This window comes from Uranotaenia lowii, chromosome 3 (assembly GCF_029784155.1).
Source record: "Uranotaenia lowii strain MFRU-FL chromosome 3, ASM2978415v1, whole genome shotgun sequence".
Lineage (NCBI taxonomy): Eukaryota > Metazoa > Arthropoda > Insecta > Diptera > Culicidae > Uranotaenia > Uranotaenia lowii.
In genome coordinates, this window is record NC_073693.1 from 326,855,238 (window position 1) to 326,872,491 (window position 17,254).

At 31.1% G+C, this 17,254-nt stretch overlaps 1 protein-coding gene across 12 annotated transcripts in view; it reads left to right on the forward strand.

The window, feature by feature from the left end:
* The window catches only part of LOC129756453 (protein groucho), a 384,109-nt gene that overhangs the window by 24,468 nt on the left and 342,387 nt on the right, over positions 1–17,254 (forward strand). For 5 of the 12 annotated variants that reach the window (XM_055753335.1, XM_055753341.1, XM_055753345.1 and 2 more), the window contains one exon: positions 14,648–15,017. In XM_055753335.1, coding sequence (XP_055609310.1) covers positions 14,982–15,017 — 36 coding nt within the window. In that variant the 5' untranslated portion in view covers positions 14,648–14,981. Of the gene's footprint in view, positions 1–13,611; positions 13,776–13,930; positions 14,056–14,647; positions 15,018–17,254 lie in introns of those variants that run through there. The other 7 variants (XM_055753334.1, XM_055753337.1, XM_055753338.1 and 4 more) reach the window with 5 other exon arrangements.

A 17,254-nucleotide genomic window follows, 5' to 3' on the forward strand; every position in this document is an offset into this window, starting at 1 on the left:
ATAAAAAACAATCAGCTAGTGATGAAAAAAGTTATTGATGAAAATCCAGTATTTTTCGTTCCTTCCGGGCAAAATACCTCAAAATTTTATTCACGTTTGAGACTCAAGCAACCCCTCTCTATGGTCAGATCTTCCAGAAACTTGGCATGTGACTTTCTGGTAAGCTAATAAATAATTTTGACTTGGAGCGAGTGAGATTTTTCATGTTTTATTCTTCCTATACTATGAATAGTGTACTGCGGTTCGTTAAATAATTAAAAACTACAAAAATTTCAGTAATGGTAAAGTAGCCATAACTTCTTCCATTTTAAACCGATTTTGATAAATAACCACTTGAAGTCTTTGTTTTAAATTGACATTTAAGCGCAAAAGAAAATCAGATTTTTTGAATGCTACCATCGAGTCTAAAACTTTCGTTGAAAAAAAATTTTCTCTAAAAAAATGCGTTTTTTTATATTTTTTTTTCTCATAAAGTCACTAATATCAGCAATACTGTTGGTTAAACGCAAAAACAGTGTTCAGATGATCGATAGAAAACTTATTCACCTTCAATATACAAAAAAGGGATTTCAAATTACTTTTATGCCGTCCGAGATATTTTAATCTAAGTACAAGAACTTTTTTAATTTTTTCGAAATTTCATATTTGGAGCATAAGTCAAAAACGGTTCTACTGAGATTTTTTTGAATTTCATTTTTGGATTCAACGCCCGATTTTACATTTAAAATGTTGGTCAGTTAACCAAGTTCACGATTTTTTTTTAAATTTTGTAAACTAGTGTAATTGGTCACTAAAAATTATTGACAAATTTTCCAGAAAACATCAAATTATCAGACAATTTACTAATTATTCAAAATATGATAAATTGTCAGAATTGTAAAATTCTAATACAATTTACCAAATTTACTCTTTGAAAAAAAAATAATTGGAAAATTTTTTTAGACATTGACTAATTGTAGACTTCAGTGTAAAATTTTAAATTACCCAATTTTTAATGAATACACAATTTTGAATGAACTGATAAAAGAATTAAAATTCACTAAATTTGCTTTGGCGTTTTCTAAAAGCTAAGATTGAAGAGTATTGTTTTTGTGACATTTTCAGAGCCAATTTTCTCTCTAAAAATTTCAGAAAATAATTTTTATGTTGATCCCTCCAACATTATTGTACATTTATCCTTAAAAATGTTGGGTAAATGAAATGATATGAATGAACAGTTGATCAAGCGGTATGGAAATGGGTTACACTCCATGATTTTATTTTAGTTCAGCGCAAAGATCTGGATTTCTGCGTGATGATGATTTGTAGAATTTCTTCAGAGTTAATCTTAATAAATGGGGTGTGTTTACCCGCTACCCCCGAAAATTTTTTCCAAGTAAAATTAGGTACATTAATTTTCGGTTCTATTAGAACCTTATTTAACATCTTGTCTGTCCCTAAAGTCAACATTAAAAACTGCTTGTGAGACATTAGGCATAATGCAGCGCACCTAGTGGTTCATTAACCACTTTTTGGTCTTCTGATCTTGAGGTATCTTAAAAGTGCAAGGCGGAATAAAAAAATGCATAGGGGAGGAGCGGGCTATATGCGCCTATTAAGCAGAACACTGATTTAATCAAATATCACATTGAATATGTGTACAAAAACTATATACATATGTGCATGCATCTGTTTTCTATAAATTGGAGTAATTTTATGTAAAAATTTTCTTCTGTTTCCAAGAAAATGATTTTATTATAAGAGTTGTCTAAAATGCCGAACCTCAAACCGTGCGGGCTTAATGCTCCTATTTATGTTTTGAACAAAATTTCTGTTTTTTGGGAAATATTTCCGTATAATTTCATTGAAACTGCTAAAAAGTATTAATTTCCGTACGACAAAGCTGAACTTTCATAAAAATCTATGTATATTATAATTTTATGGAATAAAACAAAAGTTAGGGTTGCCATACTATGGAGTCAGTTAATCCATGAGAAAAACTTTATCAAATCTGTTTTTAGATCGTCAATTCTTTCTCAAGATGTTATTTAGAGCTCAGATTTGAAGTTTCAATGATAAAAATCATTTATTTATTCTATTTAACTTGTTATTTTAGGATGGAGGCATTTTACAAACATGATGGGGGCATACAAAAACACTCTATTATACCACTATATAATCATTATTAAACCTCCACAAAAGCTGAAATATGTTTAATTTCTTAAGTTCATTTGAGTAAGAAACAAAAACCATCCTAGTTTTTGTTTTAAGCTTCTTTACGTACAATTTTTAAAAGTCGAAATATTACATCAAAATGTTTCAAAACCTTGTACGGTTTTTAAATCTTTTTGAGTTTGTATATTCATAAAATTCTTTCTTGCCTTATGTTCTCAGCGTATCACCCTCAAAATGCATTGGTCAGATAAGCTGTCTAGCCAGCCATTTCATCAAACAGTCGTAGGGTCATTTAACCCGATAGGCCCATTTGAGAAACCTTTCCCCTACACGTATATTTATTGGACAGCTCACGAAATATGCTTTCCTGGAATAAGGCACACAGCAAAAATTATTTCCTGTTAAATTACGCAAATGTCCTGTAACAAAATGGAGCAGGACATTTACCGTAATTTTACAGGTCGAAAAACAAATTACGTGACATTAAATTTTCAGTGTATAACTTTTTTACAGGACATTTGCTATAATAATAAATGAAACTTCGTTAACTTTCAAGGAAAACAATTTGAAATTACAGGTTTTGTTAGTTACAGGTTGATTTATTTTAAAGGTCGCAGTTTCAGTGACACTTAATAGTCAAAAAAATTTTCTGTGTAGTTTCTTAAAAAATCTCAAATCAAATAAGCTAAATCTTCAAGCTCTTGATATTGATAATTTCGAATAAAAAACGGAAAAAATTCTTTTTAGTTCGTTTTTTTTCCATACACGAATCTAACGGATTTTAAAGTTGGTTAAATTTTAAAGTCATGACTAATTTTTTCTCAAAAGATTTACATTACGCAGGCATTTATTCTAGATTGCCAACCATTCGGAACAAGCGAGCATAATTTAGGATCGGGAAAATGCGGGGTAAAGTAGAAAATCTCCGAAATTGTTCATATACAGTCTTAAAATATTATCTATGTTTTTTTTTAAATAACGTATATTGTGTATTTATTGGTAGAGCAAATGTTTAAAATATTTAATTAAAATTTTTAATCGACTTTTAATAAACGCGAATTTGGGAAGAAATTTCAGTTAAAGACTAATTTTTAAAATTGTGGTTTAGATGTCAAGTTCAAATTCAAAACCTACCTAACTAATACTTTACTTTCTGTAGAAATCCCAACTTCATCAAAATCGTAATCATATTTGAACTTCTAGACTCAAGACGGATTAAAAATTTCATGTCCATACATTTTTGCGTTCAGTTCAAATATAAAAAGGCTACTGTTTTGCAAAAAAAAACCTGAAAACATATTTATTCGTGTATTTTATAGCAAGAGAATAGTCATTATGATAACTTTAACATATTTGTGACTTGAATTCCTCAACCAAATAGCCATTTTTGATAATTTTAATTACGAACGAAATACGTGATATATCGTTTTATCTTTTGCGCGAATGTGTTACATTTAGAAGCATTACTCAAATGTTAAATATTTAATCAATAAATTATATTCTTCCAAATTAAACACAACAGCTTAGAAAATTAAGAGGTACTTCATTTGTAGAATTGAGTCCAGTGGTTTCTAAAATATAGAATGTCGAATATGATTTTTGGATTAAGTTTTTGCGTTGTCCTGTGTTAATTTGATCAAGCTGAAACTGTTCTTATTCATTTGATCTTTTATTCGGAATCTGAATTCTGATCTGAATTCACAATTTGAATTTTGGATTTTTTCTCGAATTTCAATACGATTTCTGGGATGTACAAAAAAATATTTCTGAACTTAGATACCAGATCAGAATTTAAAATTTAAACCAAGAATTGAAATTTGTTTCAAAGCCCTCAGTACTTAATCTTTGATGTGAATCTGAATGCATTAATTCAATTATTTATATTTAATTCGACTTGCGAATTTGAATTAAAATGTGAATTAAAAACTAGGCAGCTGATTCTGAGTGTACAATACTGAAGCTTTCAAGCGTTTTTATGTTTGCATTCTGCATAAGAATGAAGTTAAAGAACTTAGAGTTTGAATATTAAACAAAAAAAAACTATTTTTTTTTTTGAAAATTTATATGAGTTTCGAAAATTACGAATCAAATTTGGAATGAAATGCAAAACCAAATCTTGAACGACGATTTCAAAACAAAATTTCAAATGATAATTCGAACCGGACTGGATACAAAATCTGAAACGTCAGAATAGCTATACAATTTTGATTTTAATAATACGGAACCAGAAACTGAGAAATGAGTTTAAACCCATTTAAATTTTATATTCAGAATAGAATTTCTATCAACAAGTGAGAAAATTTTGAAAAAGTATTAGAATTCTGATTCGTTTTCGATGATTTAGCATCAGTTCCGAGTCAAGATTCCACCGTTATTGGTTAAAAATTTGAAAAATAAGTGACGTTTTTGTTAAACTTACACCAAATGTGGAATTTTTAATCACGTCAATCAATAAAACCATTTTATGAATTTTTGGTTTTTTTTTATAAAAAGGCAAACGAACTACGCAAGAAAACAAGAAGTACTACTTCTTAGACTTAATTATTGGCTAAAAATTAATTCCATTTTCAATATCAATGTTGAGAATTTCAAAAATTATTCATGTTTAAGTTAATTGGAAAATTTTACTGGCCGAAAATTGAAATCATGCACCAAAAGAAAATTAATCAAATAAAAAAAATAGAGTCGTGATACATACTGAGGTACGAAAGTCTAATCACTTTTTTTTAAAAGCTTATGAAATATCGAATTAAGGGTTTAGAATCCAAACTCAGTATATAAAGAAGAGTAGAAAATTCTAGATAGAAATATGTATTTCAAAATGAATTCTACTTAAGGTTTTGAAAAAAGAAGTTAATACAATTCAAATTCCAGTAACAGGAATTCTTGAAAAAAAATCGCATTGAATCACCGAACTCAAGTAGCAGCTTTCATTTTAAAGAGGATGCTTCTCAATAGTAAAAATTTTCAATAAAGAAGAAAATAATTGAAATATTTTTTTTCAAATTAGAATATTTTTAAAAAAGTGTAGCAAACCGGATCAGTAAGTGAGATATAAGATTTAAAAAAATTGAGAAAAGAATTACTGGGAAAATTGTAGAAGAAAATTCGATGAATTCGAACTCGTAATATGTTTTTTGTCTTATTTTCTCAAGGTATCAAGGAAATAAAATCTGAACGTGAGAGATTAATCTGAATTTTATAGGATTTTTTCTGCGATTTAAAGTCTTATTTATTTTAGTTTTTCGTTTTTTTAAATTTTATACTCGTGAAAGTTTCTTTTTATTCATTCCACAAACCTGATTCAGTGTTGATTTATTTCAGGATGTGGATTGTTGACCGCCGATCGAGTTCGGTTTCGTTAGCTGTGCAGAATTATGGTTATTTCTTAAAATACCTTATAAATCATTTTTATTATTCCGAGCAGTACCTCCGCGCGGTGATTGCATTTTTATGTGTTTCCATTTGTCCTCGGCGCGAATTGAAAAGGACTCAAAAGAGGTCATACTCAATTTGGAAATTTTTATTTCCACTTCAGCTCAATACCGCCGCCCTCCGTCTGACCCTGTCCTGTCTGACTTCGATTTCAGAGGGTTTGCGGTCAATATTCAGAATGGGGAGCTGTTTTACGCGATTGTATGCTAATTGGTAGCCAATGGTGGTCAATTTCATGTGCTGCTGCTGCTGTTACTCGACATTGTTTCCCTTGACCGCAAATCCGCATGCCAAATTCATGCCAGATCAGATCAGTCGCGAATAAATTCGCCCGGGCGGCGTCTGGTTGCAATTTTTCGATTTTTTTTAAAGTGAGATGGGAGCCTGAAAGACAACAAGGAGGTTTGAGCAACAAATAATAAAAAATCCTATTCGTTCCTAAGATTTCCAAGACAATGCTACTCTAGAATTGATCAAAATTAAAGTCATATATTCAGGAAAATTTCTAAAAAAATTGAAAAAAGTCATCAGATTAAATTTTTTGCTTGTAAAATTTATAACCAAATCCTAAATATTTTTATTTTTAAATTTATGAAAAACTAGACTCTGAATTTTTAACCTGCGTTTCTTACTATTTTTTTCAACCCATGAGAAGTTAATCATCTCCTAAGATCCAACTCCTTCTTAACATCAATCAAATCCCCATTTAGAAAACCCATTTGTATCCAGGGAGGTTGGCAGATACTAAGAAGCAAAATAGTGTGAAATCTGATCCGTGAAATCGGATCAGTAAGTTGTCCGTGTCCATTTCCTTTAAGCATACGTATGTATATGGCCTCCTCCACGATTCGTAATCGGAAGCCAAATTGAATGTGATTTTGGGCAACTGCTCGTGTCATGTTGTTATTTGGGGGGATTGGTTTTGCTCCAGTCCAGTCCAATCCGGGTCCAATCTCCTAAGGTTTGGATTCGGGAACATGTGTGAAGAGTTGTTGAGTCGGGTGTAATTAATTACTTCAGGGGTTTCTGCCCCAAACCCCAACTCATTTTGCCTCCATTCAAGTTTTGGGTTTGCCCAAATTCGTTCCAGTATTTTATTTATTTTTTCCATCCCCGCATCTGTTTGAAGAGCCATCCATATTCGGGGGGACTCTTGGGAGAAGCAGAAAAAACGGCAACAAGCAGTGGAAGGAAACAGAAAATGGTCAGACAACACTGATCGTGACCGGGGTGTCGACGGATAAAAAGTCATAATAAATAATTAATTAATTCAGTGCCGCCACACTTCCCATCGGGTGTCTTGTTTCTTTTTTTCTGTTTCTGTTTTTTTTTCGGTGGTTGATATCGCGTTTTCCTTCATTTATTGTATAGGTCTTGTTCCAGCGCCGAGAAACAGACTACTTAAGAGGCTAAGGCGACTGAAAAATTAAACTAGACAGCCAAAAGTCTGTCTGGATGTGACTGTGGCCGTCGTCAGTTGGTTCCAATTTGCACCGATTTCGTGGGTCAGGATTACTGAAAAAGAGAAAAATAAAAAAAAGATAGAAGGAATGAGGCGGGAATTGCTTTTGGAGGTTTGACTGTAAATAGTTTTCAGTATTTGGCCATTGAGTCATTTAGTTCAACTGACTCTTTCTTTGTACGGCACATGCTGCCGATGAATTTTATACTAATATAAATTTGGTGGAACATATTTGGAAATTTTATTAGACTCATTTCGATCATTGACTATGATGAAAACATTCTATGAATTTCAATCTTATTGTGAGCTTAATTTTTTTTTTAAATTTTGATTGCTCCATACGTATAGAAATTCGAGTTTTTGGCACAAATTAATATCATATTTTTCCTGTAATCCATTAGGTCTAGAATGAACGTACACTAGGGTGGCTATGGATGTATAGGAAAAATGTCATGATCGAATTTTGAAAACCGAACGTATAAATTTTGTAGATTAGTCCAAAAAAACTGACCAGCTCAATTGGATTTGATTAAGAGGAGCTCTAGAATTACAACTTTTACATAATTGTGGTCTACGGGAGATTTTTTGTAAAATGATTGAATTTAAAGAAAAAAATATTGACATAACCCCACACTGAGGAAAATGCATTTTAAAAACTAAAGCTCAAGTTCCCAAAAAACGCCATTTTAGAATTTGATGATATTCTTCCTAAGACGAGTAATATTAAGGCCTACAAGTCGTTCATACTTTTCCACTTATGCATATTGAAGGGAACAAAGTTTTTCGACAAAAACTTTTTCATGTTTTTTTTTAAATTAAGTAATTTATTTTTTCAGTGTAGATTTTCAACCTTTAATTCAAAAACTGCATTTTTGAATTGATTGTACTGATTTCAAAGAAATAAGATCTTCGATTGTAATAAATGATGGTAAAAGTAAGTGGAAATCCTACACTGAAAAAATGCAGACAAAAAACTTAAAAACATTCAAGAGAATGGCTATCTCCGAATTCGAAGAATTTTTTTTTGTAGTGGGGAATAATGTGGTCTACAACTCTTCTTAACATCGCAAAGTGAGCAGTCTTAAGGGAAACAAGTTTTACTAACAAAAACTTTTTTTACGTTTTTTCCACTAAAAACGAAAACAAATTTTTTGGGTGTAAAATATTAAAACTTAATAAGAACACAATCATTATAGTAATCGATTGACTCTTACTTTTACCATCAATTATTACAATCGAAGGTCTTATTTCTCCAAAATCAGTACAATCAATCCGACAAAGCAGTTTTTGAATTAAAGGTTAAAAATCTACACTGAAAAAATAAATTACATGATTAAAAAATTTTTCATCATAAATATGCTCAATATGTTGCCTTGAGTTAAGGCCTTGTTACAACCCGGCTAAGAATAAATTTTCATCAAATTCTGAGATGGCGTTTTTGGGAAATTGAGTTTAAATTTTTTAAATGCAATTTTCTCAGTGTAGTGTTTAAAAAACAATATTTTTTTTCAAATCAATTTTATCATTTTTGCTGAAAATTTCTCTTGAAACAAATTTGAGTAGGTAATATTAATTTTCGAGCTTAAAATGTTTATAAAATTTATGCCTAAAAAGATTGTCCCTTTTCAAATGTTTGTCTAGATCTTTTTTGAGAAAACATAGTATGTCAAGTTGCTTTGCTAGGCATAATTTTTATTTCTACAAAGTTTCATCCAATTCTGAGAGGGTCATGCCAACTTCGTGTCGATTTGGCGTTAAATCCGTCTCTTCTAAATTTATAGCTTTGTATGATTTATATGAACTTGTCTTCTATAGTTTCATTTCAAAATTTTGCTTCTGACTGCAAACCTCTGGCGTCTGCTCTCTGATTTCTAACGCCCGACTTCTGGCCTCCGCTTTCGGGCTTCTGTCTTCTAAATTAGATGTCTTTTTTTAAATTTCTGATTCCTCTGATTCCTGATCTCTATTTTCTGACTTGAGACATCCACATGTGATTTATTACATTTGATTTCTAATTTCAGACTTTTGACTTCTGACCTGAGACCGCTAAATTCTCGATTCTGACGTCTGACTTTTAACGTTTAATTTCTGATATCTGACTGTTGATTGACTTCTGACTTTTTACTCCGGATTTGAGACATTTAATTCTGACTTCTGATGCCTGACTTCCTGGCATCTGACGTCCGATTTATGACTTATGGCCTTTGAATTCTTACGTCTGATCTCTGACTTCAAACCTCTGTCGTCTGATGTATGATTTTTGACATCTGATTTATTAATTCTGACTTGAGACTTCTGACTTCTAACTTCTGACACCTTATTCTGATTTCTCAATCTCAATCTCAACAAACAGATTAAATATTCAATTTCTGATAAAATATGCTAATTTAAAAATGGTTTCAGCTTGTAAGCGTTTTAAATTAACACAAAAATTCCCAAAAATTTTGCGTGATTTATTTTCTTTCCCCTCCTTTTTTTCAAAATGCCTTTCACTAATTTTTCTGTCTGTTCTACCGCTGAAAGGGCAGTCAATTTTAAAAATCGTTGAAAATTTTATTTGGAATTTTGTCATGGCTATTAGCGGTATGATTGCACGTTAGAAGATTAAATCATCATTGTATGCATAAAAGAAATACATATCTATGCCGGTTAAAATATTTTTTTTTCGATTTCCTGCATTTAAGGACCGAAGCAGAGTCTGATTTTTTTTTTAAATCTGCAATTATTTAAACATGATATATTCAATTGATTGAACCGGATTTTAAAGCATTTAAATTGTAAAATGTATCTCTTGAATTATTTTTAATCCAATATTTTTCTCAAAATAAATAAGTTTCCATAATATTTTTTTATAAAATTTGAAACAATAAAATTGAAAAATAAAAAAAATAATATTTCAATCATAGTTACTCAATCTGTTCAAGAGATCAGAAGCTTAAATTAGATATTTTTAGTCTCAAATATTAATCAAAAATTTTAATCAGGAAACACAAAAATTAGGCTCACCGAAAATAAAATCTGGGACTAGAAATTCCATCAGAAACAAGACGTATAATTTAAATTAATTTTTATCTGTTTCTTTGTTCAGTTTTTTTTTTTATTACGATACTAGTATGCAAATAAATGAAAAGCGCACCAAAATAGTCGTTGTAACCAATGTATATAGATATTCACTCCAGAAAGTCGAAATTGTTCTTGGACGTCACGGATCATGTCGATTTTTCAGCTATATACCGGTTAAGATAATACTAAAATGACAGGGAAATGACAAAAATCCCACAAAAATGACAAATACTGACTGAAATACATCAATTAAACAAAAAATGATCAAAATCAAAATGGAAAAAAATGTGGAAAATAGAAAAAAAATATCAGAAAAGACTCAAAATTAAAACTTAAATGACACAAAAACTAAAAAAAACATCAAAAAAAAGGATAAAAATTACAAAAAAATTTAAAATTCAACAAAGATGACAAAAATGAGAAAAAAAACAAAAATGATAAAACATGACAAAAATAGACAAAAATGCTTTAGTTTGAAAAAGATGGAAATAAAAACTAGCCAAAAATGTCAAAAATGACACAACAATCGACAAAAATGACAAAAATTTTAAAAAAATTACAAAAATTACTTAAATGGTTAAAATGTGTAAAACAGAACGAATGGCAAAAAGGAATCAAAATTGATACAAAAAGAACAAAAATAACAAAAATTGGCGCAAAAATAACACAAAAAATTCAAAATGACAACAGTTGACAAAAATGAAAAAATCGAAAAAACGGCAAAAGTAGATAAAAAAAAATTTACTAAAATGACAAAAACATTACAAATATGACTGAAATTCAACAATTATACAGAAAGTGGCCAGAATGGAAAAATTGTGTTAATTAGAACAAAAACAAAAAAAGGCTCAAAATTGACACATAAACTGAAAAAATTATAAAAAGAACAAAAATGAAAAAAAATGACAAAAATGATAAAAAAACAAATATAAAAAAAAACATGACAAAAAAGACAAAAAATATGAATGAAAAAAACGAAAATAAAAAAGAAATGACAAAAATGTCGAAAAATACACAAAAATGAGAAAAAAATATTTTAAAAACGCAGTAATCACAAGATAACAAACATTTCACAATAGACAAAAATACACAGAAAAGTCACAAAAAAAAAAAGAAAAAAAAGATTAAAACTGAACAAAATCGACGAGAATAAAAAAAAATGACAAAAAATGACTAAAATTGTTAAAATGTGTGAAATTGAACAAATGACAAAAAGGACTCAAAGTTGACTCAAAAAGAACTAAAATTGGCACAAAAATAGCTCAAAAATTAATTAAAAAATTACACAACAATAACAAAAATTGAAAATGGCAAAATAGATTAAAATCAAAGAAAAAAAAAATGATAAAAAAGACATAAATCACAAAAATGACCGGTAAACGATTGAATGAAAAATATCACAAAAATGATACAAAAGTTAAACACAAAGAAGGACACAAAAAGACAAAATCAATAAAGTGGCTAAAATGATTTAAAAAAAATGATTAAAATGACTAAAATGAAAAGTAACAATAAAATGACAAATATCACAAAAATGTCACAAAATTCACCAAAAAAATGACAAAAAATGGCACAACAATGACAAAAAAATTACCCCAAAACAACACAAAAACGACAAAAAAAGAAAAAAGACACAATGGACAAAAATAGAGAAAATGACAAATATGACATAAAGATAAAAAAAAACACATGACAAAAAACGATAGTGGTAAAAAAAGACCAAAATAGAATTTTTTTTTTTAAAATGACACAAAACTTTACAACAATAAAAAAAATGAGAAAAAAAGACAGAAATGACAAAAAAATAACACAAAAATTGCACAAAAATGATTCAACAAAGCCTAAGGTTGCCAGAATTTTTTCAGCACATATCCGGGCAGTTTTATTTTTAAAGCTGGCAAAATCCGGGTATTGTTTTCAAAATTGACGACCAAAAATCTGGATATTATCCGGGCAAATTTTCACAAAACCCAGAATTTACTCAACAAAAATCAATTAAAAAAATTGAAAAAAAAAACTTTTTCCATCAAAATTCATCGACAGATTTTAAATCGTATTGTAGGCTTCCAAAAAATCTATCATGATTATTTTAATAAAAGTGCTCAAAAATTTCTGTTTCTAAGGCATAAAAAAAATTTCAGCACATTTTTTTTGTTGGATTTGCCAAATAAAGTGGATGAATTCGGGTGAAATCCGGGCATTTTTTGAGAAGATCCGAACAAACCGGGCCGGGCCAGACTGTTCCCAAATTTTGCAAAATACCCGGGCAAACCCGGATAAAACCGGGCAATCTGGCAAACTTAATAATGACACAAGTGATAAAAATTGAAAGAAAAAAAAACTAAAAAAGACAAAAATGACAAGAATGATAAAATTATAAAAAATGACAAAAATATAAAAAATGACAGAAATCACAAAAATTAAAAAATGACAAAAATAACCAAAATCCAATAAAAAGATGAAACAATGACAAAAATTAACATAATTACAGAAATTGTTAAATAGATGAATGTGTTGATTCAATTACATAAACTTAAAAAAAAAACAAAAATATATTTTTTTAAATGACAGAAATAAATTTAAAAAAATGTCGAAAATGAAATAAAAACAAACTAGTGGTTTTCATCACATGGTTGGCCGTAGTTGTATCTTCAATGCATTTTATTTGCAATGGATTCTATGTGGAAATGAAAAATGGAGAACGCAAATTTTTCATTTTCCAGGGTGTTTACAAGTTTTGCCATGTTGATGTTAAAAGAAGAAGAAGAAGAAAGATGCCATTTACGTTTAAGTTTATACCAATCGGAAAAGATGAGAAAACATCAAAACATTTAAGAATATTCAAGATATCAAATTCATAAGGAATTTTTTTTTTCACTCCATCACAAATTTGACATACAAAAAAAGCGAAAATTCTTTATGATTTTTTCATACAGAAGTTCTTTCAAACTTGAGCACCTTGAGGCGAAGAAATCTTAAGCTCTAAACCCCAAGCTTTTAGTTGAATATTGGTAGTAGGAATGCTGGAATCTTGGATTTGCTTTTAGATTTCGATCTAACATTCAGAGTCAAGATCTCAACTCTTGAGTCACTCAAGGATGAAATTTGATTCTGAATTTTCATTTTTTCGAATTTGAAAATTTTCAATACTTTACGTTTCTTTAATGATGATTTAAAACTTTTTTTAAAATAACATTCGAGTAATTTTATTTATTCGTTTTTTCGAACATATGGGAAAATTTTAGAGCATCACGAGATATCAAAGAAAGAAAGAACATAATTCGTTTATATCATGAATTTTTCGAAAAAGATACAACGGCTCACCGGCGGGATTTGAACCCGCGATTTTCGCTTCAGTACAACGGCGCTTTCAGAGTTATAAAAATATACATACATTACCACCAATTACAACAGAAACAGAAAAGAGCCAAACCGCAACAATCGTTGATTGATAAATTGATTGATTGTAGTTTTCTTTCTCCTTCTTTCTTTTGCAGGTTCCAACAAGGTTCGACGAAAAGAAAGTTCCAACAGATTTGCTCACCCAAAACAGGCGGCAATTGCCCGATCGGCCAATCTGCCGGCCACGAAGAAACCGAAGATCGATGAGTGAATTGAGTGAATGATTGAATGTGTGTATTGAGAAGCCGCCAATAAAAAAGTAATTAATCGCAACAAGCAAGCAAGAGATCGAAGAGATCCGGGGTTTGCCCCTTGGAGGCTTCAAAGAGGTGGTGGGGTGTGAGTGGTTTGTGGGAAGGGAGGGGTGGCGCTCGAAGAATTCCGTAAGCGGAATGAAGTGGAATCTTTGCTTCGTTGATTTGTTGGGGGAGTGAGGGGGGATGAATTGAAGAGAGAGAAAACGAGCAAGGAGAAGAAAAAACCCCAACGCCCGAAAGAGGTGCCAAGAATCTCGAGAATCGTGTCTGGTTTCCCAGAAGGTGCAGAAATTATCTTTCAATTTGCTTCGGGTGTGTTTTTTCTTTGGTTCTTTTTTTTCTGTTCCCGGGAGCGGTTGCCCGACGAAGTCGAAGAAGGGAGGAAGGCAAACCTTGGATTGGGGAAAGGGGGGATGAATATAATGTAAAGAAACTGGTTCCGCCGCCAGAACGTGAGAGGCCCTTCTTGTTGTGTCAGTTTTTGGCCCTTCGGTTTCTTGTTGTTGTTGTTTTTGTCGGATGGTGGTCAGAAAAACGTCTTATGTATTACTTGGAGCTTCCAGAGCAGATCAGAGAAAGAAGCAAACGGGTCCGAAGTGAAATGCTACACGACTGGCTGAGGGGAAGCATCAGTATCAATGAAGAAGATTTCATGCGAGTAATGTCCGGAGAATGAAATGATCTGGAAAGCACGGAAAAAAATCAATTACGCTTCAGTTCGGAAGCGCTTCACGAGTTCCAGTTCGAAGATTTTTTTTTCATGGGTGGTGCTAATCTTCGGGCGACGTGGTGATTTTCATCACCAAAGTTGAGAAGTTTATTGGCTTTTGCTGATGAGCTTCTGCTCCCTTCTTTCCCATTTTCCCATCCTTAGACCCACAGAGGCATCATCGTCGGTTTCTTCAAATATTTCTCAGCAGCAGAAAATCGGAGGAAGGCAGCAACGGGCTGAGTGAGTAAATAACCAAGCAACTTCTCGGTTTGTTGTTTGTTGTGGGAAAAGTGAGCCATCATAAGAGAGATACCTACACAGAAAATAAAGTGGAAGAAAAGTGCTAGTGGAAGAAGCGGGAAAAAGTGGAAAAAGCATACTGAAATCGATTCGACGATCTCTCTGCTACCGCAATTTTCTTCCAGAGCTTCTGGTGCGGGCTAGCGGAAAAACCATCTCCCGGGTGTAAAAGATTAGATTGCCGTTGGAGAACAAAATGTATCCGGCGCCAACGAGACATCCTCCAGCTTCGGTAAGTTTCCCTTTGATGTTCCGTAATCGTAAGGTTTGTGTTGCTAGAAAATCAAATAATTGATTGGTTCATTAATTTTTGAAGGGTATTTTCGCCTTGGGGTTGGCTGTTGGTAGATTCTGGGCCTTTCTGGAATCGATCTTTTTTTTTTCAAGGTTTTATATATGTGATACCAGCAAGAGTTAAGCGATTTCTATCTAATTCGTTCTTACTTCTGTAAAATAAGAATTTTTCAACATTATGTAGAAATAGTTTGAAGATTGACAAGTTCAGCCTCAATACATATTATTTTTTTTAAATGAAAGCCGCCTTCCCTTAATTCATTATTCTTATATTTTTCGAAGAATTTAAGGTTAGAATTTGTAAGTTTACTCCATCAATTGATATCCCAAGTTCAATTCAATACTGATCCAACGCTGAGAAAAAAATTCAATTTTTTCTTCATTATCGAAAGCTATCTGAAGACAACAACAACACTTATTAGCTCGATGTAATCATCACGACAACGACAGAAATCACTCAGAAATCTAAAAAAAAAAACTACTCATACTCATCTTTTATCATTTAATCAAAACAATTTGTGCCTGGGGATGTTCGTTCAATAAATGCTATCTTTTGAATATCGCTGAATCCAATTTGTTCTTTCACATGGCGCCCACGCCAATTGACGATATTTTTGTCAATGCAGAAGATCAGTGATCAATTACGGATAATAAGACTGAGTTTCGAATTCTCACGTAGTCAATGGAAAATGGTTCTGATTTTAATCTTTTGTTAAAAAAACGCATCGATACTAAGTTCCTCTCAAAAAGCTTCCCAGTTTTTGCATTCATTTTCTTTCTTGTCAATATGGGCAATATGTTTATTGAAGCTGAAGATTTGCAACAGAAGTAAAACTCTTTCATTCAAGGTAAAGCGGTACGAAAGTGATGTAATGAAATCCCAGTCCAGTCTTGCATTCTCTCAGGTTCCTATCAATTGCAAAACAAGTCGTGGTCGGAAGGATTCCATTCAACAAATTTAGATTAAATGGTTTTTGAGCATTTTTTCAAGCAACGTTGATGGATTAATCCTCTTGCGTCCCTGAAATTTTAACCCGCCGATACAGTCACTGGAGTGTCAATTTGGCACTTCTATCTAAAACTTCTATATCTCTGTTGTCTCTCAACTGATTTTTATAAAATTTATAGTTTTAGAAACCTCGTAATATAACTCAAAAATGTTTTTTAGACAACATTTTATTTCGTCCCTTTAGTTTTCCGTTATTTAGAGTGTAAGTAAAAATTCGAAAAACATGCTTTTTTTTAGTTGAACAAAACTTTTTATTCAATACAGTCAAAACTAGTTACAAAGGTTTACATATTTTCCGAAATGTTTCTTCAATACTACTTTATGATTCCATTTGTATTCGTTCAGGTGTTTCATAAGTGATAAATTTGGTTCGATTTTCGGAATTATCTTCTTCGTATAAATGAAAGGGACATTTCGTTCACTCAACTTAACTTAACAAAATTGACACACAAAATACATAAAAAATGAAGTGCAAAATTTTATGGAACTTCGGAATAATCTGTAGATCAGCTACGAAATGCTCGAAAAAATGTTTTTTCACTTAGTGTTCAAGAAAGCCGGAGAAAGTTCTGTCTACAAAGATATTATTTTTGATTTTTTTTTTTACTTCATGACCACAAAAATGTTTAAAAGGGATGTAAAAACTACTTTTTAATTAATAAACCGTCAAAGTTGTTTTAGTCACCAAAGAAAAGTGTATTAAAAAGTTGACGAAATTTGACACATTTTAGCATCTTCAGATTCTCAAAATACTGAACATAGAATTTTTAAAAATTCTTGAAGGTAGCTGTGTTTTTTGGAACTTTTTGTCAATTTGCAATTTCCCAAATTTTATAATACCTAAAATCACCTTTAATCTTTCCTTCATGAGCCTTATGCTGCTTTTCTAAGGTTTTTTTTTCAATTTTATCAACATAAACTATTTAATTGAATATCGATTTTTGACCAGGGTAAACCTTAGTTTATTTAGAAATGGAACAGTTACGAATGCTTGCATCTCAAGATCCATTCGTTTGATCGAAATACTTTCCATGAAGGAAATAAAGGTAAATTTATTATTTCTTTGAAGGAAATAAAGGTAAAAAACTTCATGGAAAAATTTATAAACAATTTTTATCGTTTTTATAAGAAATTTGATTGTACCGTATCCCATTTACCCGAAAAGT